Source organism: Dipodomys merriami, unplaced genomic scaffold (assembly GCF_024711535.1).
Source record: "Dipodomys merriami isolate MVZ:Mamm:240054 unplaced genomic scaffold, mDipMer1.0.p SCAF_1023, whole genome shotgun sequence".
Taxonomy (NCBI): Eukaryota; Metazoa; Chordata; class Mammalia; order Rodentia; family Heteromyidae; genus Dipodomys; species Dipodomys merriami.
The window spans coordinates 243,346-268,091 of NW_027202298.1; the positions used below are offsets into that span (position 1 = coordinate 243,346).

The 24,746-nt window shown below is 57.8% G+C and overlaps 1 protein-coding gene across 1 annotated transcript; it reads left to right on the forward strand.

Annotated features, from left to right (window-relative positions):
* Positions 1-1,501: 1,501 nt before the first annotated feature.
* On the forward strand, positions 1,502-20,914 carry LOC138809248 (SH3 domain-binding protein 5-like). The gene is made up of 7 exons (XM_069995758.1): positions 1,502-1,587; positions 3,325-3,718; positions 10,988-11,050; positions 11,190-11,318; positions 14,314-14,475; positions 15,489-15,662; positions 16,093-20,914. The coding sequence occupies exons 2-7, from the start codon at positions 3,536-3,538 to the stop codon at positions 16,519-16,521; spliced, it is 1,140 nt and encodes a 379-aa protein (XP_069851859.1). The 5' UTR covers positions 1,502-1,587; positions 3,325-3,535; the 3' UTR covers positions 16,522-20,914.
* Positions 20,915-24,746: the final 3,832 nt, after the last annotated feature.

The window sequence follows — 24,746 nt, forward strand, 5'->3', positions numbered from 1 at the left end:
TGTGTGGTGTGTCTGTGTGTGTGTGGTGTGTCTGTGTGTGTATGGTGTGTGTCTGTGTGTCTGTGTGTGGTGTGTGTCTGTGTGTGTGTCTGTGTATGGTGTGTGGTGTGTCTGTGTGTGTGGTGTGTGTCTGTGTGTGTGTATGGTGTGTGTGTGTGTGTCTGTGTATGGTGTGTCTGTGTGTGTATGGTGTGTCTGTGTGTCTGTGTCTGTCTGTGTCTGTGTGTGTATGGTGTGTCTGTGTGTCTGTGTCTGTCTGTGTCTGTGTGTGTATGGTGTGTCTGTCTGTGTCTGTGTGTGTATGGTGTGTCTGTCTGTGTGTCTGTGTCTGTCTGTGTCTGTGTGTGTATGGTGTGTCTGTGTGTCTGTGTCTGTCTGTCTGTGTGTGTATGGTGTGTCTGTCTGTGTCTGTCTGTGTATGGTGTGTCTGTGTCTGTCTGTGTCTGTGTGTGTATTGTGTGTCTGCGTCTGTCTGTGTCTGTGTGTGTATGGTGTGTCTGTGTGTCTGTGTCTGTGTGTGTTTGGTGTGTCTGTCTGTGTCTGTGTGTGTATGGTGTGTCTGTCTGTCTGTCTGTGTCTGTCTGTCTGTGTGTGGTGCGCACCAGCGCTGGGGTGTGAGCGCTCGCAGGGCGCTCGACCACTCAAGCCAAGCACTGACCAGTCCTCAAAACTTCGCGTCTTTTTGCCGGCCCGGGCCGTCCTGGCCTCTGGCTCCCGCGCCGGGCTTCCCCGCGTCGCCGGTGCGGAGGGTCGAGCGCGGGGCCTCACGCACCCCGCCGGGCGTCCGAGGGCGGCGGGCGGCTCCCCGGCCGCGGCAGCGACCCCGGGACGGCCGCGCCGGCTCCTCCACCGCGGCCCACCCGAGGGGCCGCGCGGCGCGCCGAGCGGACCGACCGCGGCACGGCACCGCGCTCCCGCGCCCACGGGCCCGGCGCGCAGGGGCCCGCCCGCCCGCGGAAGTGCGGCACTCACTTCCGGCGCCCGCACTTCCGGCCGAGGCAGGAAGTGACTTTCCGGCGCGCTGGCGTCTGTGTACCGTAAAGCAAGATGGCGGCGCTCCACTCGCTGTCGTTTTGTGGCCTTGGCGTCACGGCTAGCACCTCAGGAGGATTCCGGCTTCCTCAGGGCTGCGCGCTCACGTTGGCTTCACCGTTATGCTTGGTGGGAGTCGACGGGGAATCGGAGAAACGTAAGGCGGTGGGGGGACACCGCGCCACCATCTTGTACGGCAGCTGCGCGGTGGGGCGGGGCCGCGAGCGGGGCGGGGCCGCGGGGGCGGGTGTGGGCGTGGCCACGAACGGGGCGTGGCCGCTGGCGGGGCGGGGCCGCGGGGGCGGGGCCGCGGGGGCGGGTGTGGGCGTGGCCGCGGGCGGGTCGGGTGTGGGCGGGGCCGCGGGCGGGGCGGGGCCGCGTCGCCGGACCCAGCCGGGGGAGGGCGGGGCGGGGCGGGGTGGGCGTTGTTGTGGGATGACGCAGTTCCGCTTCCTGCCGGCCGGGTCGTTCTGTGGTTGGACCTGCTTGTTGCCGGGAGGGCGGGGGAAGATTGTTTGCTGCTGGTTAGCTCCGCACATGGAGAGGTAAACTGAGGTAAGGCAGCGCAGTCCGCGGCTCGCGCCCGGCGTTGGGGCTGCGGACGGCCGGGAATGGCGGCGGGCGTCCCGGCCTAGCCCGGCCCGGGCCCGGGGTGACAGCCGCGGCGGGGCGGCGGGGCGGCGGGGCGGGCGGGGCGGCGGGGCGGGCGGGGCGGCGGGGCGGCGGGGCGGGCGGGGCGGCGGGGCGGCGGGGCGGGGCGGGGCGGCGGGGCGGGCGGCGGGGCGGGCGGGCGGCGGGGCGGGGCGGGGCGGGCGGCGGGGCGGGGCGGGGCGCGGCGGGGCGGGCGGGCGGGCGGGGCGGCGGGGCGGGCGGGCGGGGCGGCGGGGCGGGGCGGGCGGCGGGGCGGGGCGGGGCGGGGCGGGCGGGCGGCGGGGCGGGGCGGGGCGGGCGGGGCGGCGGGGCGGGCGGGGCGGGGCGGGGCGCGGCGGGGCGGGCGGCGGGGCGGGGCGGGCGGGGCGGCGGGGCGGGCGGGGCGGCGGGGCGGGCGGGGCGGGGCGGGCGGCGGGGCGGGGCGGGCGGGGCGGCGGGGCGGGGCGGGCGGGGCGGCGGGGCGGGCGGGGCGCGGCGCGGCGGGGCGGGCGGCGGGGCGGGGCGGGGCGGGGCGGGGCGGGGCGGGCGGCGGGGCGGGGCGGGGCGGGCGGCGGGGCGGGGCGGGGCGGGGCGGGGCGGGCGGCGGGGCGGGGCGGGGCGGGGCGGGCGGCGGGGCGGGGCGGGCGGGCGGCGGGGCGGGGCGGGGCGGGGCGGGCGGGCGGGCGGCTGGGCGGGGCGGGCGGGCGGCGGGGCGGGGCGGGGCGGGCGGGCGGCGGGGCGGGGCGGGGCGGGCGGGCGGCGGGGCGGGGCGGGGCGGGGCGGGGCGGGGCGGGGCGGCGGGGCGGCGGGGCGGGCGGCGGGGCGGGCGGGCGGCGGGGCGGGGCGGGGCGGGCGGCGGGGCGGGGCGGGGCGCGGCGGGGCGGGCGGGCGGGCGGGGCGGCGGGGCGGGCGGGCGGGGCGGCGGGGCGGGGCGGGCGGCGGGGCGGGGCGGGGCGGGGCGGGCGGGCGGCGGGGCGGGGCGGGGCGGGCGGGGCGGCGGGGCGGGCGGGGCGGGGCGGGGCGCGGCGGGGCGGGCGGCGGGGCGGGGCGGGCGGGGCGGCGGGGCGGGCGGGGCGGCGGGGCGGGCGGGGCGGGGCGGGCGGCGGGGCGGGGCGGGCGGGGCGGCGGGGCGGGGCGGGCGGGGCGGCGGGGCGGGCGGGGCGGGGCGCGGCGCGGCGGGGCGGGCGGCGGGGCGGGGCGGGGCGGGGCGGGGCGGGGCGGGCGGCGGGGCGGGGCGGGGCGGGCGGCGGGGCGGGGCGGGGCGGGGCGGGGCGGGCGGCGGGGCGGGGCGGGGCGGGGCGGGCGGCGGGGCGGGGCGGGCGGGCGGCGGGGCGGGGCGGGGCGGGGCGGGCGGGCGGGCGGCTGGGCGGGGCGGGCGGGCGGCGGGGCGGGGCGGGGCGGGCGGGCGGCGGGGCGGGGCGGGGCGGGCGGGCGGCGGGGCGGGGCGGGGCGGGGCGGGGCGGGGCGGGCGGGCGGCTGGGCGGGGCGGGCGGGCGGCGGGGCGGGGCGGGGCGGGCGGGCGGCGGGGCGGGGCGGGCGGGCGGCGGGGCGGGGCGCGGCGGGCGGCGTGGCGGGCGGGCGGCGGGGCCCGAGCCCGCGGGGCACGCGCGGGGGCCGCGCGCTCGCAGGCGGCCGTGTGACCCGGCTTTTGTCTCCTGACAGCTCGGGCCCCGCTCGCAGGCCGCGGCCCCGGCCGGCGCGGGCGGGCTCCGGCGGCGTTCGCGCGCCCCGGCTCGGGCCCCGGGCCGCCGCCGCCGCCCTCTGTGCCTTCCGCCGCGGCGCGCTGGAGAAGAGGAGCTCCCCCCGGGGGTCTCCGGGGCCCGGAAGCCCGGCCGGCCGGCATGGCGGCCCCCTCCCGCCCCTAGGCCCCAGCATGGCCGAGTGCAGACAGGCCCCCGGGGGCCGGGAGACCCCGCCGGGCGAGCTGCGGCCGGAGCCGGTGGAGGACGCGGCGCCCAGGAGCCCGGCCGCCGAGCCGCCCGCGGCGGGCCGAGGCCGCGGGGGCGACGCCAAAGTGCCCCCGCGGGAAGAGGAGGAGCTGGACCCCCGCATCCAGGTGAGGAGCCCGCGGCCGCGCCCGCGCCGCCCCTCCGCGCCGCCCCTCCGTGCGCCCCTCCGTGCGCCGGCCTGGGCAGGCCTGTCACAGCGCGTCCGCGTAACGTGGCCGGTGTCCGACAGCGCTGGCGGTGCGGGGACGGCCTGCGGGTGCCCGGGGAGCGCAGTGAGCCTTGTCAGCACCCGGCACACTTGAAGTTGGTGTCAAGCAGAGGAGCTGCTCGTTTCAGAAACGAAATGAGGTGATTCCAAGATTGGACGGCTTGGAAGCAATCTTCCCTTTCCCTGCTTCCCTCTTCCAGTGACGTTCACTTCTGTTAGCTGTCAGACCTTTCAGGTGGTGTCAGGTTTGGGCCTATTAACAATGTATGTATGTACGAGAATGTGTTTCGCTATGATCAGTTCTTACTTACAGGCTTGGGGTGTCGTGGAGAGAGTGGTGGGAAAGAAGTTCCTTGCCTTAGACTAGTCACAGTTTGCTTGGTAGAGACCTCTGTGTGGGAGCCTTGGGGCTTGGGCAGAGCTGATGGCTGGCCAACTACGCCGAGCTGTGGTATTCCAAGGCATTCGGCAGAAGGAATTGCTGGAGGAGCTGCTTGGGCAGGTAATGAACAGGACGCTCGTGTGTGGTTGTGCCCCAGCCTGACTTTCAGTCATTTCCGAGTAAGAGCATCTCAGGCTTGAACCCATGGGTTTCTCTGTCAACAAACCTTGACTGGATTGTTCCAGTAAGTTGTGAAGGGACCAAAGCCAGTCTTATGTGGCCATTTTTTTTGGTGGGTTCCCGGGACATGGGACAGTGAGGGGAACGCCTCTCAGGATGCGAAAGTGCTTACGTGGAAGCAGCGATGTGCTGGTTATTTCTGGCGTAAGTCAGTAATTTATTTCTGCTGAGCCTCAGGAGGCTACATTGAAAACAGGTGAATTTTTTTCTTGTTTGGTTTATTGTCCACTGAAGGGGTAAGTTGTGTAAAAGTCTTGGGCTATATTCAAGCAGTCTCCAGTCTTTTGTGATTTTTCTGGAAATTAACATCTCTGATAAAAAGCGGAGTTCTTCTGTGCTGTATTGGCAGTGCTATACTGATAGTGCAGCAATGGAACATCTCTGTCACTCCACAGTTCTTTCTCTCAGCTGAGCTTGTGCGGGTTGGCATCCTGAGGAGGTGCAAGAGCCACTTTGCCACCACTGAGCTTGCAATGTGACTTACAGGAGGAGGCCATCTCCTTGTTTCTCTTGTGCATTGTGTGGCATGCTGTGGAACCTTGTATTTGCATAGGGAGGAGAGCTTTTGAGGTATTTCCAGCACATGATGTGTGTGGCCTGGCCATTCCTCCAGCTCAGTCAAGATTTGATGTCTTGTGTGAAAGTCACCCTAGTATGGGGCCGGCCCTTCTTCATGCCCTGTTGTGCGTGGCCCTGGATGGGGGAAGGTGAAGACGTGTCCTTCTGAGATTCATGTAACTGTTGGCAGTTTCAGTGAGTGTCCATCTTCCTGAATCTTCAATTCATGCCGTTGGTCTCCACCCGTAAACCCATCAAACCCCACCAGGGAGTCATAAAACATTTGCCAGACACCTGGACTCACTTGGTGTGAGTGGGGTGAGAGGTGGCCCGGCGCACAGCCAGGGCCGAGCCACCAGCGAGGGGTAGGGCAAAGTGGCTGTCCTCTGATGTGGGGCTGGGACTTTCGGTGTGCAGGCCAGGCCGCCTGTGGCAGCAAGCCAGCGGGTACTGCACTATGTTGTCTTCCCCTCTAGGGAAGGCTGGCTCTCCCTGTTGACATCCCTTGAGTTCTCACAGTCCTCGGGCCTTCTTAGAAAGGGTCTCGGTGGAAGGTAGGGCGCTGCCAGCATGGCCTGGGTCTAGTAATCCCTGTGCTGTGCTCTGCCTTTTTGTGATACCACAATTGTTTATTCACCTGCGTGGATGCACGCACGTAATTTATTCACAATGGTTTATTCAACTGTGTGGACACACGTAATTTATTCACAATGGTTTATTCAACTGTGTGGACACACGTAAAATGGTTTATTCAACTGCGTGGACACATAATTTATTCACTATTATTTATTCAACTGCGTGGACACACTCACGTAATTTATTCACAATGCTTTATTCAACTGTGTGGACACGAGTAATTTATTCACAATTATTCAACTGTGTGGACACACAATTCACTATTCAACAATGTGTACACATAATTTATTCACAATGGTTTATTCAACTGTGGACACGTAATTTATTCAACTGTGTGTACACACTCATAATTCACAATTGTTTATTCAACTGCATGGATACACGCACGTAATTTATTCACAATGGTTTATTCAACTGTGTGGACACATGTAATTTATTCACTATTATTTATTCAACTGTGTGGACACAATTTATTCACAATTGTTGATTCAACTGCGTGGACACACTCACGTAATTTATTCACGATGCTTTATTCAACTGTGTGGACACACTTATGTAATTTATTCACAATGCTTTATTCAACTGTGTGGACACAAGTAATTCACAATTATTCAACTGCGTGGACACACATAATTCACTATTCTACTATGTGGACACACACATAATTTATTCATATTCACAATGGTTTATTCAACTGTGGACACGTAACTTATTCACAATTATTTATTCAACTGCATGTACACACACATAATTTATTCTCAATTATTCAACTGTGTGGACACACATAATTTATTCACAATGGTTTATTCAACTGCATGGACACACTCACGTAATTTATTCATGATGGTTTATTCAACTGTGTGGACACACATAATTTATTCACAATTATTTAACTGTGGACACATGTAATTCACTATTATTTATTCAACTGCGTGTACACGTAATTTATTCACAATAGTTTATTAAACTGCGTGGACACATACTTTATTCACAATTATTTATTCAACTGTGTGGACATGTAATTTATGATGGTTTATTCAACCATCATATGAGTGTGTGGACACACTCATAATTTATTCACAATGGTTTACTCAGCTGCATGAACACACGTAATTTATTCACGATGGTTTATTCAACTGTGTTGACACACTCATGTAATTTATTCACAATTGTTTATTCAGCTGCGTGGACACACACATAATTTATTCACAATGGCTTATTCAACTTCGTGGACACACGTAATTTATTCATGATGGTTTATTCAGCTGTGTGGACACGCTCATGTAATTTATTCACGATGGTTTATTCAGCCGCGTGGACACGCTCGTGTAATTACCCCTCTCCAGCGTCTTTGGGCTGAGCTGTTATCTCTATGTCCTTGTTGGTGGAACTCTCACAGGAAAGTTGTGGGTCCTGCTTATTATCTCCCTGAGTCTCTCAGCGCACTATGGGAGGGGACGGGAGCTGGCCACAGGTGGGGTGGGAGGCGCTGGCCGCCGTGGCTGTGCTTTCGAGTCAGCGGCCTGGCATTCTGGGACCGTGTCCAGCGTGCCCAAGGGAGGCTGCCCTCCCTGCTGGCCGCGGCTCACCGAGGGGTGATGACTCAGAACTCCACTTCAGCTGAGGGCCGGAGGCCCTGGTGGAGCAGGCCAGATGGAATGTGTTGTGACTGCCCCAAACAAAACCTGACTACGCAGTGACTCCCACTCATAGTTGCCTTGGACCTGCTCCAGGCTGGTTTCCTGGGTCCCAGCTTGCCCTGCCCTCCCATCTTGCTGCCACTGCCGCCACTGCCTGGCTTCTCCTCGTCATATATACATACCCATGTGCATATGCACATGTACGTGTGTGTGTGTATATATATATACATACACATATATACCTATGTACATATATATGTGCGTATATCTGTTGATCCTGGGGCGTGAACTTGGGCCCTGAGCACTGCCCTTGAGCTGTTTTGCTTAAGACTAGTGTTCTGCCACCTGAACCACAATTCCACTTCTGAATTTGGGGTGGTTAATTGGAGGTAAGAGTTTCACAGACTTTTTTTTTTTTGGCCTGGGCTGGCTCCAAACCGTGAACCTCAAATCTTAGCCTCCTGAGTAGCTAAGGTTACAGGTATGAGCCACCCATGCCCAGTTTACTTTTCTAAAGACAGGCTCGGCCTGACTCTGCTTTGTGATCTTCCTATTTCAGCCTCCCAAAACTCGTGATCGCAGATGTGCACCTCCACTCCTGGAAGCTAGTGATTTTCTTCCATTGCAGGATGATGGCACCCCCACCACTGGCAGTAGAAAGCGCACTGATAACTTTCCATTGGGGACAGATTATGCTGAGCTATCTACTTCTGATTGTCTTGTTGAAGCAGAGGGCTGGGGACTGTGAGCAGTCTCCATACAAACAAGTAGGCTTCTGATCTTGGACTTCAGTTTGCTTATACAAACATTGCCAGGTGGTCTTCAACAATTTCCCTTCACCCTTAGAATCAATGATTATTGTGTTCCTGAGGCCTTTACTTTTCTACAAGGGCTGTGGGTTTTCTAGGTTACTTTTCTAGGAGTACTTCTGTCTTCTGAGACATCTGAGCAAGGACAGCCTCAATCTCACCCAAGTGCCACTCAGGCAGGACAGTGAAATCAAAGACTGGGTCCTGGAACTAGACCAAACTGTCACAAATTCTGTTTCTCATCATTTTTCACCTAATGTAAATGAGCAGCCTTAGATCATTTCAGTACAAGCTGTCGAAGGACTGGTCACTTCTAGACAGCCTGAAACCCTGTGGTGGGGTGGGGCGTATCAGGAATGATGTTGCCTCTAACTCTGACAGGATTGCCTTTTTGAGAGCCTCCCCCCACCCCCCTACCCCCCTAACCCCCCCCCCCGTAATCCCATCTGCTGTGGTGATGTCCTTATTGAGGTGACTTTGTGAAACTTGGAGCTCTGTCTCTGTGGTGTTGGTTCTGCTGTTAAGGGCTCTCAAGTCCTCTGAATTGTGTCAGCTCCCTGTTCTTGCGTGATTTGTTGTTTCACATCATTGGGTTGTTTGACTGGTTCAGTTCCCAATATGCATGTCAGCTTTTAGACCCACATGGCCCAACCCAGAATTCAGATGCCAGTGTCTTTAAGATGTAACAAAAGCCAAATTCATGTGGATATAGTAGAGTTCGTTTTAAAGAATATAAAAGTATGGTTAATATTTTATATCTACATGATAAAATGGCATTTTAGATATATTGGGTGAAGTGAAATGTATTATTTAAATTTCACTTGGTTTTTTGGTTTTTAAAAATGTGATTGTGGGGTTGGAGGCATGGGTAGAAGCGTCAGGTACTGACTTCAAGTTCTGGTCTCAGACCAAAAAAAAAAAAATATGATTGCTGGAAAGTTTGTATTCTATCTAAGCAGAGTTGCTTACACTGTTATCCAGTTACTAGACAGGCGAAGACAGGAGGAATGTGGTTCAAGACTAGCCTGGGCAAAAAAGTTGGTGAGACTCTATCTGAAGAATAAAGGCAAAAAAGGTGTGGCTCAAGTAGAGGCCCTGGGTTCAAGTCACAGTCCTACCAAGAAGTAGAACACACAAGACACAATGTAAACACTCCATATGCAGTTCACATTATACTTCTGTCTACTGCTCTATTCTAGAAAATGTAGAGACAAGCTCATGCTCCCTTTGAGTAGGCATAATTTCATATACTGGTTCTTTATTCCATTATAGGTTTTTGCTTTTGTATTTCTTTTGCTGTATTGAATGCATCTGACTGATTTCCTGTTTCTTACAAACTTAGAGTATTCAGGATCAAAGTGTGTGTGTGTGTGTGTGTGTGTGTGTGTGTGTGTGTAGAGTTATACAGGGAGTAGAGTATTCAGGATCAAAGCATGTATGTGTGTGCTGGTGGGAGCAGAGTACTCAGGATCAAAGTGTGTATGTATTGTGCAAACGCGGGTCTGGGTCCTGCAGTCCCATGGAGCCTGCAGCCAAGCACTAAGCGTTTCTGGAGACAGAGCCCGTGGGGTTGACCAGCGCTCTCTGGGAGTCTCTTCGCTCCTTAGGAACGCTGGGAGCTTGTGTGCTTCCTTGCACCAAGGAGGGTGCCTCCAGACGAGGACCACTCGCCCTCTGCCAGTCCACAGAAAGCCTGCAGTCATTTCATTGCCTCTTTGTCCAGTCGGGGACAAGTAAGGCACACCTGCTGCTTTCCCCTGGGAACGCCTCTATGCCCCGGGGGACTTCACTGGGACATGGGGTCCCAACTGTCCGAGCAGGCCATAGGCCTCTTGGGAGCCGGTACTCTCTGTGGTCTTGGTCTGTGTCGTCCGCCAATCCCTTGTGGTTCTGTGCACTGTTTCCTTGGGCTTACCCTCTCTCTTCCATATGAAATGCTGGTGGCAGGTATTTTTGTTTTTTGTTGGTCGTGGGGCCTGAGCTCTGGTCCTGGGTGCTGTCCCTCAGCTCTTCAGCTCAAGGCGAGGGTTCTACCACTTGAGTTACAGCGTCACTTCCAGTTTTCTGGTAATTTATTGGAGATAAGAGTCTCAGGGGCTTTCCTTGCTGGGGCTGGCTTTGAACCGTGATCCTCAGATCTCAGCCCCCTGAGTAGCTAGAATGACAGGCGGGAGCCATGGGCATCTGGCTGGTGGCAGTTTTTACTTTGGTCTCCGTGGCCCTCCCGAGCTTTCTTATATTGTAAAACCACACTAGGCTCCGAGGGGCTCCTTTGCCACCGGGAGGAGCCCAAGTACCCCAGCCCTATGGTGCTCTGTGACGTGAACTTGTCTACCTTGGGGCCTACTCGTTGGTGCTCGGGGTGGGGTGGAGCTGCCACTCCGGGCATCTTGCCCTGGCCAGCTGCCCAGGCAGATGACACTGCGTCAGCGAGGCTCACTCAGTGTTCTTACTCCAGGAGCCTGAAGAGTATGTGATGCTCTTCCTCACTGTCTGTGTGGTAAGTTCCTGAGTTACCCTGCTTAGAGGTGGTGAGTCTCCAGTGTGCATGCGCCCAGTGGACCTGGCCAGGGCTCTCTTGTAGGAGCCCTGCAGCTCCAAGGGGTCTCCCTTGAGAGAAAGCGGTGCAACAGGTGGTTGACTCATTGCTACCATACTGTGTGCATTTTAGTAATGCATTCCCTGAACGTCAGTTTCCTCATCCTTAAAATAAGGGTCTGATTGCCCAGCACAAAGTGGAGTTGTGAAGGTTACATGTAATGGTCTACATTATGTCTCCAGAGAAGGGGGCAGTGGAATAGTTCATTTCTCTTCCCTTCCCTCCTCTGGTCCTTTGGGGCTTGCTCTGGGCGTGACCCGCTCTGCAACGTCCTTCTGCGCTAACTCACTGCTCCTCTTGGCAGGAAGAGCTGGAGCACCTGAACCAGGCCAGTGAGGAGATCAATCAGGTGGAGCTACAGCTAGACGTGAGTGTGTCTCTGTCCCGTGCTCAGGCTGGTCCCGGGGTGTCTCTGTATCCGTCCCAGATCGAGACAGTGGCAGGGGGAAGAACAGTCGTGGAAAGAAGAGAGTACAGAACCAATATGCTTGTTTCCCCTCCGCCAGGAAGCCAGAACTACCTACCGCAGGATTCTGCAGGAATCGGCCAGGAAGCTCAACACTCAGGGCTCCCACCTGGGCAGCTGCATTGAGAAGGCCCGGCCCTACTACGAGGCCCGGCGGCTGGCCAAGGAGGTACAGTGGCTGGCCCTCGGGGAGGGCTTCAGACTGCTGTGTCTGGATGGAGTATAAACAAAGCGTCGCACCTGACGGAGAGAGTCCCAGAGTCCCGCCGGTGGAGGAAACTCCTCTCCTCCCGTGGCTAAGATCTAGAAATTGGGCTTATGGCCTCAGACACGGTGGGAAGCAGGCTTGTGGGTCCTGAGATAGAAAGTCTAACTCCGTTCTGCTAATGTTCATTGTTATTTTTTGGCTTTTATTGCTTTCCTTAAATTTTTGTTTATTTTTCTTGTTTTCTTTTTGTAATCAAACCCAGTGGCTAGGCAAAAATTCGACCACTGAGCTATACCCACACTCTCCCCTTGTTGATGTTTAATTGAAATGTCTTCTGTTTGTCAGGAATCCGGTCTTAGGGCTTATCTATTATACTACTTGTAATGTTCTACTATTTTCACCCCCCCCACCACTCTCTCTCTCCCTTTGCTTCTTGTGTCTTTTATGTGTCTTGTCTTTGTTTAATCCACCCTCTTGACCCAATCCTCTTCTGTGTTTTTACATAAATTATCTGTTTACCATAAGACTAGTAGAAACAAGAAACCAGCCCAGGCACTGGTGGCTCATGCCCGTAACCCTAGTTACTCAAGAGGTCAGGGGCACGGCTCGGAGCCAGCCCAGGCAGAGGGGCCCATGAGTCTCTGTCTACAGTTTTCTACCAAAAAAGAAAAAAAAAAAAGAATGAAAAGAAATCCAAAACTGCCCCAAATCCTCCTCGGATATCCATTATTTGTTTTATTCCGGTATGTAAAGGTGCTAGATCTGTGGACAACTGCCTCCAAAGAAGTTTATTTCTAAAGAAGACTTCGGAAGGGCCTGAGCCATGAGCAGCCAGGAGAGGGTCTCACTAGGCGCCAGTAGGTGGCACTAGTGAAGAAAGCATAGCCCATTGCCTGACTCTGGCTTTCCTAGGAAAGAATGGGTAAAGCTGGTAGGCAAGTTGGAGTGATTTTAGGATGGGCTAGTCTGAACAGATATGATAGACTCTAGGCTATAAGAGTGGTATCTAGTTTTCTAGTTCCTGGCCCTGAGGTGGTTTTAGGGCAAGCAAAATATTGGCTTGGTGTGTGAGAATTAGTTTGGTAAAGGTGGTTGGGGAATTCAGCTTTAGGTTGGTTGGTGAAACGGAGGAGTTACAGTGTAGGAATTTGTTAGCCCTGGGAGGCACAATCCCTTCCAAACTAGCTTGCCTTCAAGATGTCAAAAAATAGAAAATACACAATGTGATTCATGTAGCACAGATAACCATGTGTGTTTTTTGTAGTTTGTTTTAAAAATGATTTTGCTATGTATTTTACAAAATGAGATTATACAATATGTACTGTTCTTGTTCTATTACCATTATGATATATGATACCATGTCTGTATGTGTATATACACACATATACAAATACGTGTATGTGTGTATATATATGCTTGTATACATATACATGTGTATATGCATGAGTATATATATATGTGTGTGTGTATATATGTGTGTGTGTATATATATGCCTATACACATATACATGTGTATATGCATACGTATATCTATATATATGTGTGTGTGTGTATATGTATGGCCATATATAATGGAGTGGGGGTGCCGGGATCAAACCCAGAGTCTTGCATACTAAGCAAGTACTTTGCCACTGAGTTGACTCACAGCTTTTAACTTAACCATGCCATTTCAAAAGTACACTGCTATTTGCTTAGTGAATTTCTTGCAATTGAAAACAAGTTTGCAGGGCTGGGAACGTGGCTTAGTGGTAGAGTGCTTGCCTAGCATGAATGAAGTCCTGGGTTCCATTCCTCAGTACCACATACACAGAAAAAGCCAGAAGTGGTGCTGTGGATTAAGTGGTAGAGTGCTAGCCTTGAGAAAAAGAAGCTCAGGGACAGCACCCAGGCCCTGAGTTCAAACCACAGGACTGGCAAAGAAGAAAGAAAAAACAAAATTTACTTTCAGTTTTTTGCTTGGTTAAATCCCTTATCTGAAATGCTTGGAACCAAAAGTGTTTCTGGTTTCATGTTGAAATATTCATTATATTTCATAAATACCCTATACACAGAGCCTGAAGGTAATTTTTATCCAAATATCTTTAATCATTTTGTGCATGGTTGAATTTTGAATTTTTTGCTTGCGGTGTTACATTGGCACTCAAGAAGTTTCAGATTTTGGAGCATTTTGGGTTTTAGATGTTTGATTAAGGACAGTTGATCTGTATGGCTGTGATGAATATCTTTGAACACATATGTGGTTATTTTCTTCAACTTACCCTCTGGATGTGGATCTCTGAAGCCTATTTCCTGTAACATTTGGCCCACAGCCCTTCCTGCCTTCCAACTGAAATGGTAAGGACTTTTCTAGGGCCCAAGGACACCGCCTTTGAGAGTATAAACCTCCCTGCCGTCCATGGGTAGACTTTATAGGTATACATATGTGTGTGTATCTAGGTCTGAGCCTGGGGCTTGAACTCAGCTCTCATGCTCTTCGACCTTTTCACTATGGCTGGTTTGTGCTACGCTTATTCTTTTTTTTTTTGGTCGGTCTGAACTCTGGCCTAGGCACTGTCGCTGAGCTTTTCAGCCCAAGGTGAGCACTCGACCACTTGAGCCACAGCGCCACTTCTTGTGCTACACTTCTTCTTCCAGATTGTTGCTGGTTAATTGGAGATCAGAATCTTGGGTTTGTTTTTTTTTTTCTTCCCTGGGCTGCTTTCAAACTCTAATTCTCAGATTTCAGCCTCCTGAGTAACAAGGATTATAGAAATGGACCACCCAGCACCAGTGTTAATATGTATTTCTGTTCCTCAGCCATATCCTTAGGAAATGTGCATTATAGAACATGGCTCTCACGGCCTTCTTGGTGAAGTTTAGAAATGGCACTAGCAGTGATTGCAAGTGGGCCTTTGTCCGTCTACTGTCCTCATGCTCAGAGCAGCCCCCCCTCATCCTGATGACCTTCTCCCCCCAGGCCCAGCAGGAGACACAGAAGGCTGCTCTGCGGTACGAGCGGGCCGTGAGCATGCACAATGCCGCCCGGGAGATGGTGTTTGTGGCTGAACAGGGTGTCATGGCCGACAAGAACCGGCTAGACCCCACGTGGCAAGAGATGCTCAACCACGCGACCTGCAAGGTGAGTGCGCACACAGCGGTGCCTCGCCGGGCCTCGCGCTCCTTCGCTCTCTCCGTTTCCTCTCCGTGTTCCTTTCTTTGCCTCCCCTGCAGCCTTCCCTCAGTTCAGAATGTTCCCTCCGGGCGCCTCCCCTCTGAGTGAGACTAACCAAACTGTGTCGCTGATGGACGCCTGGATCCGCCAGCCACATTGTTAGGCTTGTTTTTGGTGACTGCTTCTGTTCTCAGCATGGTCTCCCTTCTCTGCTTGAAAGTAGGTTGAAGAATGAGAAGACCCTGTCATGGGTTTGTTCTGTCACCTGCATCTTGAGCGGGGCCCATTTCAGCCCGTCGGAGGTGGCTGTGTCTTTTGGTTCTTCTTGTACTGAGGAGCTCATGCTAACGGGACAAAGAACTTCCCCGTGGGGGGATTTACAGTGGTGTGGGTAGCGTAATGAGGGTGGTGGGCCTGCTTCTGCCCAGAGTGCGGCACGTGTGCACTGCTGGCCGGCTGCCGCGTCATCCTGTGCTCCTTGGACATGGGCACCCGCTGCACAGGGGGTGTGTAGAAACCGGGGACCCGGGCACAGCTGTGGCTTCCCTCCCTCCCAGGGCCTCCTTCGGGCCCTGACCCCGCCTCAGGCACTCGAGAGCCCCGGGACTGCGCTGCCGCCGGTGTGTGTGCAGTGTGCTCGCGGGCACTTCGTGCTCATGAGTGCTCGTAAGTGCTCACAGGTACCCTTCCTGCTCCTGAGTGCTCTGGATGGGCTCAGCATTCTTGGTCCAAGCGTCAGCAAGGCTGAGCGGTGGGCGCCATGGTTGACGGTAGATAAGACCATGGGACACAGTGGCTGCAGAAACACGTCCTCAGGGCTAGCTGGGATCAGGTAGCAGGCCACGCCGTGTGGCTAACGCACGTGTGTTCCTCGCACGAGAGCCAGCTCTGCCCTCGGTGGGGCTGCGGTTCCCCGAGGCAGGGCTCGAATGGGCAGCCTGCCCCCGATCCCTGATGTGTCTCCCGCCGCTTGGGGCCAGGTGAACGAGGCGGAGGAGGAGCGGCTCCGAGGAGAGCGGGAGCACCAGCGAGTGACCCGGCTGTGCCAGCAGGCCGAGGCCCGCGTCCAGTCCCTGCAGAAGACCCTCCGGCGGGCCATCGGCAAGAGCCGCCCCTACTTTGAGCTCAAGGCCCAGTTCAGCCAAATCCTGGAGGTAGCTGAGTGGGACAAGAAAAGGAAAGGCCTGGGAGGCGGGGCGGGCTCCGTGCGCCTGGGGCGCCTCCTGTGGGGCGGGCCGGGAAAGGCTTCTCCTCGACCACCTGCAACATGGCTGCAGGAGGGAGGCCAGGTGGAGATTTGTGCCCACGAGAACCAAGTTGAGGAAGAGGAGGTGGATGAGAAGAAGGAAGGATTGGAACGCAGGGCTGGGGAAAGGAACCAAACCAGTTACCGGCAGGAAGAGGAGGAGCTGGGAGGAGGGCTGTGGAAGGGAGCGCTCGGGCAGAGCAGACAGCAGAGAAAGCGGTCGCGCTGAGACCTGCGGTGGGTCCTAGGGGTGCCGGGCCTGCGGTTCTGAGTGGGAAGGGGAGAGGCCTTGGGGTGCCCCCGCCCCCTGCGTGCGGTCACCCCCCTACCCCCCACAGGAGCACAAGGCCAAGGTGACGGAGCTGGAGCAGCAGGTGGCTCAGGCCAAGACTCGCTACTCCGTGGCCCTGCGGAACCTGGAGCAGATCAGTGAGCAGATCCACGCTCGCCGCCGGGGGCTGCCCCCCCACGCCCCCGGCCCCCGGCGCTCCTCCCCCGTGGGCGCCGAGGACGGGGAGTGCGGGACGGAGGGGGCTGAGGGCGGGGGGCTGGGGCCCGGCCCCACCCCCGACGTGGACACGCTGAGCCTGCTGAGCCTGCGCACGGTCGCCTCTGACCTGCAGAAGTGTGACTCGGTGGAGCACTTGAGAGGCCTCTCGGACCACGCCAGCCTGGACGGCCAGGAGCTGGGCCCGCAGAGCCGGGGCCGCCGGGGCAGCGACGGGGGGGCCCGGGGGGGCCGCCACCAGCGCAGCGTCAGCCTGTAGCCAGCACCCGGCCAGGACTGCTGGCATCACCCTCCCGAACGTGGCCCCCCAGGCCCCGAGCCCCACCCCGGGGTCTCCCCCGAGGTCCTCGGCCGCAGTGCTTCCCAGGAGAGTCCGCTGTGTCCAGTGCTCCGGCGCCCGTGGTCTCCATCGCCCCTCACGCATCCACCAAGAGGCAGCTCTCTCTTGGCCTTACTCGTTGCGAAGGCTTGCTCTCGGCCTGCCCATCTCCTCGTCTGCTGCCGCTTCTGTCGGGTAACGCCCTGCTTCCCTCTCTGTCTGAGTTCCAGCTGTCCGGCTCTTCCCCTCAGGGAACTTGATACAGAAGACACAGGAAAACGAGTCCTCTGACCTGACTGGACGGACAGGCTTCCCCCTGCTGCCCCCTGACCCTGGCCCCACCCCAGGCAGCTCCCAGGGTGCCCTAGGAATGCTGCTGAGGCCTGGGGCTCTGCCCTGCCTGCCTGTCGCCTGCGGATGGGCTGTGTGCCTCTGGAAGCACCATCTTTCCCTCCGAGGTCCCTTCTGACCTGGCCTCGTGTGACGAGTGCTCCGGGCGGGGCTCCGGGCTGCCCAGCCCTCTCCTCGCCGTGGAGAGCACCGTCGGCTCAGCCGGCGCACGCGTGTTTCCCCGGCTGGCTGAGCCCAGCACTGCCAAGGTGCTAGAGGGCCCTTCACAGGCTCCCTGCGGGGCCTAGAGACGCGGGACCCCCGAGGCCGCGCGGCCTGGCCGTTCCTGCCCCTGTGCTTTTTCGTTTCTTCTGGGTGGAAGTGGCAGAGCTGTATGTCCACGCCTTCCTGCAATGTGGCATTAGGGAATTTGGTGCTCAAATGCTCTTTTTTGCTTCTTCCCAGGAAACACCCAAGGCTCTTGCTTCTCTTTCCCCCTGTGCAGGGCAGGATTTGTCCTGGGTGAAGTGTCAGCCCTTAGCGAGCAGTTTTAGGTACTGGGTGGTGCTTATAGGTTGTGAGGGGCCCTGCCAGTGGGTTACCCCAGAAGTCTGGCGTCCGCCTGGAGCTGTCTGAGAACCGTGAGCTCCGGGTGAGGAGGGCCCTCACAGCTAGCACGGCGGTCTCCCTTCTTCGGGTTGATGTGAGATGGTCACAATGAGAACCTGTGGGGTTTGATGTGACTGTGGATGGAGAGGAGAACGGAAGGCTGTGTGTGTGTGTGTGCGCGCGCGTGAGTGCGTCTGTGTGAGTGGGTGTGCGTGTGCCTGTACATAAGGGTCAGTCCTGGTTTTATTTAAGTACAAATAAAAATAGTTTATGTAACAGTAGTGTTTGCTGTCCCTGTTAGAGAAAAGGGCAGAGGTGAGGCTGGGGAAAGGAGGTCAGGGCCTCAGCACTGTGGTCAGGCGTGCGAGCTCTGTGCTCTGGAGATGGGACGGATGAAGCCAGCTACGGGGAGCCCTGCAGCTGTGCCGAGAAGTGAGGGCGTCCCCAGGCGGGGTGCAGACGGGGCGAGGGGTCGTGAGCACCGTTGAAGCTGAGAGCTGAGACCATGAGTGCCCTGGACCTGGCATGGGGGGGCCAGGGGAGAGATCAAAGCGGAGCGGTGGACGTATCAGATGGTGAACCACCTAAACGCAGTTTCAAGTAGACGGTGGCCTGTGTCTCCTGTAGTCATTAGGACATGCTTTCAGTATTGTTACCCATGTGCATCTGAAGCAAAAAGTGGAAGAAGACTCCGGGTTGGAGTGCGACGGGTCGTGCGGGAGGGGTGGTAGATGGTTGTGAACTTCGGGATATGAACTTGGGGCCTCAGAGGTGAAAACCAAAGGTTGTTGGTCGAGCCTGAGCCTCAGCTGGGGTGTGCTGCCTTTAGCCACGGAAGGAAGAACACACGGCCAGCGAGGAAGCTCGTGGGGGGCCAGCAAGCACAGAGGGACGGCCAGGAGCTGGAGGGACCGGGGAGAGCCGCGTTCCCGGTGACACGCCTGTAACAGGCGGCAGAGCCAGCTGACCGGTCACTGTGTATCCTGTGACAGCTGAACGGTCACTGTGTGTCCTGTGACAGCTGACCAGTCACTGTGTGTCCTGTGACAGTGAGCTGACCGGTCACTGTGTGTCCTGTGACAGTGAGCTGACCGGTCACTGTGTGTCCTGTGACAGTGAGCTGAACGGTCACTGTGTGTCCTGTGACAGTGAGCTGAACGGTCACTGTGTGTCCTGTGACAGTGAGCTGAACGGTCACTGTGTGTCCTGTGACAGTGAGCTGAACGGTCACTGTGTGTCCTGTGACAGTGAGCTGAACGGTCACTGTGTGTCCTGTGACAGTGAGCTGAACGGTCACTGTGTGTCCTGTGACAGTGAGCTGAACGGTCACTGTGTGTCCTGTGACAGTGAGTTGGGTGGTCACTGTGTGTCCTGTGACAGTGAGTTGGGTGGTCACTGTGTGTCCTGTGACAGCTGACCGGTCACTGTGTGTCCTGTGACAGTGAGCTGAACGGTCACTGTGTGTCCCTTGACAGTGAGCTGACCGGTCACTGTGTGTCCTGTGACAGTGAGCTGACCGGTCACTGTGTGTCCTGTGACAGCTGAATGGTCACTGTGTGTCGGTCACTGTGTGCCCTGTGACAGGTCCTGGCCAGATCTCTGACACCACCTTTCCTGCCATGGGTGATGGATGCCAACATAATTTCCTTTTGTTGCTAGAGAAGCTGCTGTGAGGCTGGGTGGATGGCTCAAGGGGTAGCACGCCCGAGGCCCTGAGTTCAAACCCAGGACCACAACTCAAAGAAGAAAAGCTGCCAGGAGTGTGCATGGCTTATACAACACCAGTACTAGCAATATGAGGGCTGGAGGCTGTCTGCCTAACAGGCATAAAACCCTGAGTGCAAAGCCCACTCCCTCCCTTCCCCAGGAGTGATGTGTGAAGAGGGCAGATGACGTTTTACTGAATAGTAGCATGTTCCTTTTGAGTTAAGAACGCCTGATCTCTCCTGGTGGACTTGGAGACATATATGTGATCGTCGTTCCTGAGCGGCCCCCGGCCCTGGCAGGCAGGACGTGCAGGCTCCTGGCTCAGCTGCCCCCAAGGAACGCGGGGCTGGGCCTGGAAGATTCTTCTTGCAGTCCTCTCCCAGATAGGGCAAATGTGGAGAGAGACCGAGAAAGTTGAAACAAATTCTGAATCCTCCGCGCAGCAAAGATGCTTCCTCACACCCACAGATATTTGTACTCACCTGGTGCGTCTCACTCCAGGAACACGCGCTTGCTTGTGTATTCGTGTCTCTGGTCGCGCTGGTGGCAGGCAGCGCGTGTGTGCACTGGCTCTGAGGCTGGGGCAGGCCTCGCTGGCGCGCTGTGCCCGCCTTGAGCCTCCTGGTCAGCGGCGGTGCTCCGCCCCAGCTCCGCCCCCACCACCGCACGTCACTGGCACAGAGTTGAGGGCTCAGCTGCACGGCCCCGATCACGTCGTTATGTCTCCAGGGAAAGCCTCCAATTTCCCCACACTCCCCTTTTGTCACCTCCAACAGTAGGATCAGGTGGGTGTGTCGTGCGCGATGCTCCATCCACGGATGTGAGCCACGTGACTGGTCACCAGCTCAGCCCTGGATGCTTGACCCTGTACTAGACAAGCCATCCGGAGGTTGCGCTCGCTCCCTCTCCCGGTGTGACTTCTGACGGGCCTCCCACCTACCTGGTCATCCGGAGGTTGCGCTCCCTCTCCCGGTGTGACTTCTGACAGGCCTCCCACCCACCTGGCCCGCTTTGTCCTGTCACGGTCACGGTCGCCAGGGGGCAGCAGCCTTCAGAATGAGTGGGCTGTGATCCCGAGCAGCGGCCGCCCTGGGGTAGGCCGGGGAGCTGGCCTCGTCCATCCCCCGCTGGCCTTCCGGCCTCCAGCCACTGACGTGAGAGCTCCCTGCGCGCTGGGGGAGAGGGGGCCCCGCAGCAGGGCTTGTCTCCCACCCCACCTCCTGTCCCCCATTGTCCTAAACCCAGGCTGCCCGGCCTCGCTCACGCCCTGACGGGGGGAAATGGGCCTGCATCCCTGGCTGGCAGGTGAATGTGTGTAGCCTGTTAACTATTTACCAGGTATTTCCACTAGAGAACACGGGCGGGGTTGATAACAGCACACACCAAGCACGCTCTAGGAGAGCGCAGGAAGGAAGTGACACAGAGAGCTGGACGGCTCAGAAGGAGAGCAGGGCGTTGAGGAAGGGCGGCTGTGGCTGTGGCTCTGAGCCCTGGACTGCAGGCTGACCCCGCTGCCGCCGCCGCCCAGGACCGCCTGGCTCCCCTCCCACCCCCTCACAAACATGGCTCTGTTCTGTGGCCCAGGACTTGGCACCAAGCATGTGTCTCCTGACTTCCTTTTGTGCTACCCATATACAAATTACCCCCTTGTCTACTTGTTAAACTCCTTCCTGGTTTTCGAAGCTAAGTGATTGCTTGGTTTTCAGACAGTCTCCCTGTATAGCCCAGGCTGGCCTGACTTTGGAATCTTCCTGCGTCAGCCTCCTGCCAGCCGGGATGGTAGGCTGCGCTGCTGCCATTGCTCTGTGTGGACTTGGGTTTCCAGCCCTCGGTCCAATCGAATGAATTCCCATAATCCCAAGTTCCACATGGCTCTTCTGAATTCCTGGAGCTCTATCCTGATGTAAACATCTGTCTCCTGTATGTGGCTCCTACCTGGTCGAAGGCTTGAAACGGCAGGTAGGACCCAAGACTGGCTTGGGTCATCCAGGCTCGGTGGTCGCTCTCATGCGTGAGGTCAGGCGTTGAAAACATTTTCCACGCCGTCCAGAAAGGGCTGTCACCTGTCAGGCCTCAGGTGGTCTGTTTCCCGTGCCAGAGCCGGGAGCCTTCTGACTGCCAAGGGCCGCTGGGGTGTTTAAACATGGTCCGCAGCTGTACGAGTTATCCCGGCAGGCAGGCCGGCTCAGGGAAGCCAAGGAGAAGCGTCGACTCTAAGGTCCGGGTGATTTTGTGGCCTTACCCCGCCAGCAGGGCAGAGGTCCCCGCTGTGGAGGGGCGCCTGCCTCACAGGTAGTCTGCAAACCTCAGCCTGCCATCCTGAATGCCAGGGTGTGCAGGCTGTACAGCACTCACTAGAAATAAAGGCATCGACAGACGCACCGTGTGAGGAGGCGCTCTGTGTCTTTGTTACGTCTTCATGTCACCATTGCTGTCCACCGCCTGACAGCGCCACACGGTACACACTTCACCGTACTTGGAAAATTAACAACGCTTTGGGGGTGGGGGGGGATGTTAAACTTATTTTAAAAGCTTGAATAGCTTCAGTGTCTATATTGTGGCAAAATAAAACTCTGTAAGATACCTCTGTAAGATACCCAAAAAACTTACCACTTCCCTCTCAGGAACTGCGTGGCGCACACAGTACAAAACTAACAGATGAACACCTTTCCCTAAATGCCGCTTACAACTACGACCGACAGGTCCAGGCTGCCGGGCAGCAGCAGGAGGCTGCCCTTCCGTCCCATCCTGGGAAATTGGTCATCCAGTCAGCCCTGAGAGCGACTCACTTCTGAGACACAGCAGGCTGCAAGTGGAGCTCTGCAAACGGTAGACAGGAGGTGATCTCAGAGGGGTGGGGGGACGCACATGGGATAGCGTGTAAAGAGTCAGTACGCACCCGTGTTCACTGGGCACCGGATGCGTTCCCTTCGCTACTGGTCACCTGGCGGCTCCTGCCACGCCTCCGTGTGTCTGGTGATTGCTTTGATGCCGTCGGCCCTGGTTTCCTCCCTGGATTTGTGCGGCCTTGGCTCGTAGCCACCATAGCCACGGGCAGTGACCCAGCTGCTCCGGCGGGCAGCACCTGTACCCTGTGCTGCGCGAGCCCCAGCCCCACGCCCCACGCCCCTCCACCTCTTCCTTCTCGCCGCTTCCACATCCGCTGCTGCTAGACCTCTGGCAGGCCTGCTCGGTTTCACACCTGCTTCCACTGGGAGCTTGAGACATTTCCTCCTTTAAACTCAGTAAAAATAAATCCCCATCTACTGGGATCTGTCGGGGCTCACTGGCCTCCATATCCCCAAAGTTGCCAGAGGCCCCCATCCTCAACTAGGACCTCTGTCTGTCTGGTCTAGGACCTCTCCACACTGTGGATCTTGGGAAAGGCCCAACAAACCCTGGTGGGTTTCCTGTGTTGGGCTCCATCGGTATTGCGCAGTCCATGACCTCTTCAGATTTAGTGTGTGGCCCCACAAAGGACCTTCCGTTGGCATCCCAGCAGCCGCCTTGGAGGGATTCCCCGCCCCTCCTGGTCCTGGCCAGGCTGCAGCGCCTCCAAGTCCAGGGACTTGTGCCCACCAAGGGGGGGGAGGCAGGGAGAGCACCACATCTCGGCTGAAAGGAAGGGCTCTTCCCCACTCCCCCCCCCACTGTGGGGCTGGAGTTCAGGGCCTGGGCGCTGTCCCTGAGCTTTTCTGCTCAAGCCTAGAGGTCTACCACTTTGAACCACAAGCCACTTCTAGTTTTTAGGTGGTTCATTGGAGATCAGAGTCTCACAGCCTTTCCTGCCCTGCCTGGCTTTGAACAGCCATCTCAGCCTCTTGAGTAGCTAGGATTACAGGTGTGAGCCGCCAGTGCCTGGCTACTGCAAGCATTTTTAGTCTGGTAAACGCTTTCTGAAACCTTCAAAACTTCTAAAACATCGTCTGCATGTTTTTGTGGCAAGAGTGGTCCAAGGGGAGGGATGGTCCCAGAGCATCGGGCTGCGCTGCCAGCTCCACCACCAGCCCAGGGACGCCTCCCGAGGCTGACCATTTCTTTTCTGATTTCATTTCTTCTATCAGCCCGGCACCGGTGGCTCACGCGGTCACCCTGGCTACTCAGGAGGCTGAGAGCTGAGGATCGCGGTTCAAAGCCAGCCCAGGCAGGAAAGTCCGTGAGACTCCTATCTCCAATAAACCACCAGGAAACCGGAAGTGGTGCTGTGGCTCACGCGGTAGAGTGCTCGCCTTGAGCTGAAGAGCTGAGGGACAGCGCCCAGGCCCAGAGTTCAAGCTCCACAACCGACCCAAAAAAAAAGGAAATGAAGTCCTCTTTCCAGGCCCCGTCCGCTGCCGCAGTTCTGGTTTTCTTAGTTTTCTTGGGATTTCTGTGGTTCATGGCCGGCATCGCCCTCCCCGCCCCCCTCAGAAGGAGCCAGGCGCTGGGCTGAGCTGCGGCCCCACCCTCGCACACTCCCAGTCCCGAAGCAGGCAGGGCCAGGGGGCCTGGAGGCTGTTGGGGGGCCTGGAGCTGGATGGGTTCCCTGGGGCGGCCACCGGGTGATGGGCGGAGGAGACCACAGCCTAACACTGCGGCTCCCAGCCTCAGTGCCGCTGCTGTTGGAGGCGTCCCAGCTCGCCGGCCGGGGCTCAGGGGTCTGGGCGTGTGACAGGTCCCAGCCCGCCGGCCCTGGCTCAGGGGTCTGGGCGTGTGACAGGTCCCGCTGGCCCCACACGCCTGGGCACGGGTCTGGGTGTGTGACAGGTCCCGCCGGCCCGGGCACAGGGGTCTGGGCGTGTGACAGGTCCCGCCGGCCCCACATCCGACCACCCTGCCTCACAGACGCCCTTTCTCCTCACCCCCTCTTCCACTGGCCAGGGCGTCAGAAGCCTCTGCTCAGACCTGTCCCGCTGTCCCGCTGTCCCGCTGTCCTGCTGTCCCGCGCAGGTGTGGTATGCCCAGCCAGCTGCAAGACCTGGCGTAGCACTTGACGACAAACAGAAAGGACTCCAGGTAAATTTTTAAAAAACAAGTATTTTGGTCACTTTTGACACACTTCTGTTTCCTGTCCCTGCTTTTGTGAAGACTCTGTTTGAGAATCAGGCAGAGGGCACGAAGAAGGCAGAATGAGACAGGCAGGCCAATCGAACTGCACATCCTGTCCATAGACACCGAAAGAACTCGAAAATGTGGAAGAAGGGGTGGAGAGGCGAGGAAGAGAATCCCCAAGATTCATTCATTCGGCCGGAAGAACGGACCTGAGGAAAGCCCCTGGAAGTGCCTGGCTCTAGCCCAGACACTCAGAGCGGCCTGGACTGTAATGAGCCGGGCAGACCTAGTGCCCTCCCTTATCTTGATCTGGTTAAGGTTCGTAGGAGTGGGGCTTTTTCTGGAGCTGCCCAAATTCTTTAGTTGTGTGATAGCCATAGGTTTATGACTTATACCAGGAAAATCACTGATTAAAGTTTCCTCAAACTCCACCCAAGCGTGGGTCCAGTATTGTTTTCTCTCCAATTTCATGGTGACAGTCCAGAGGC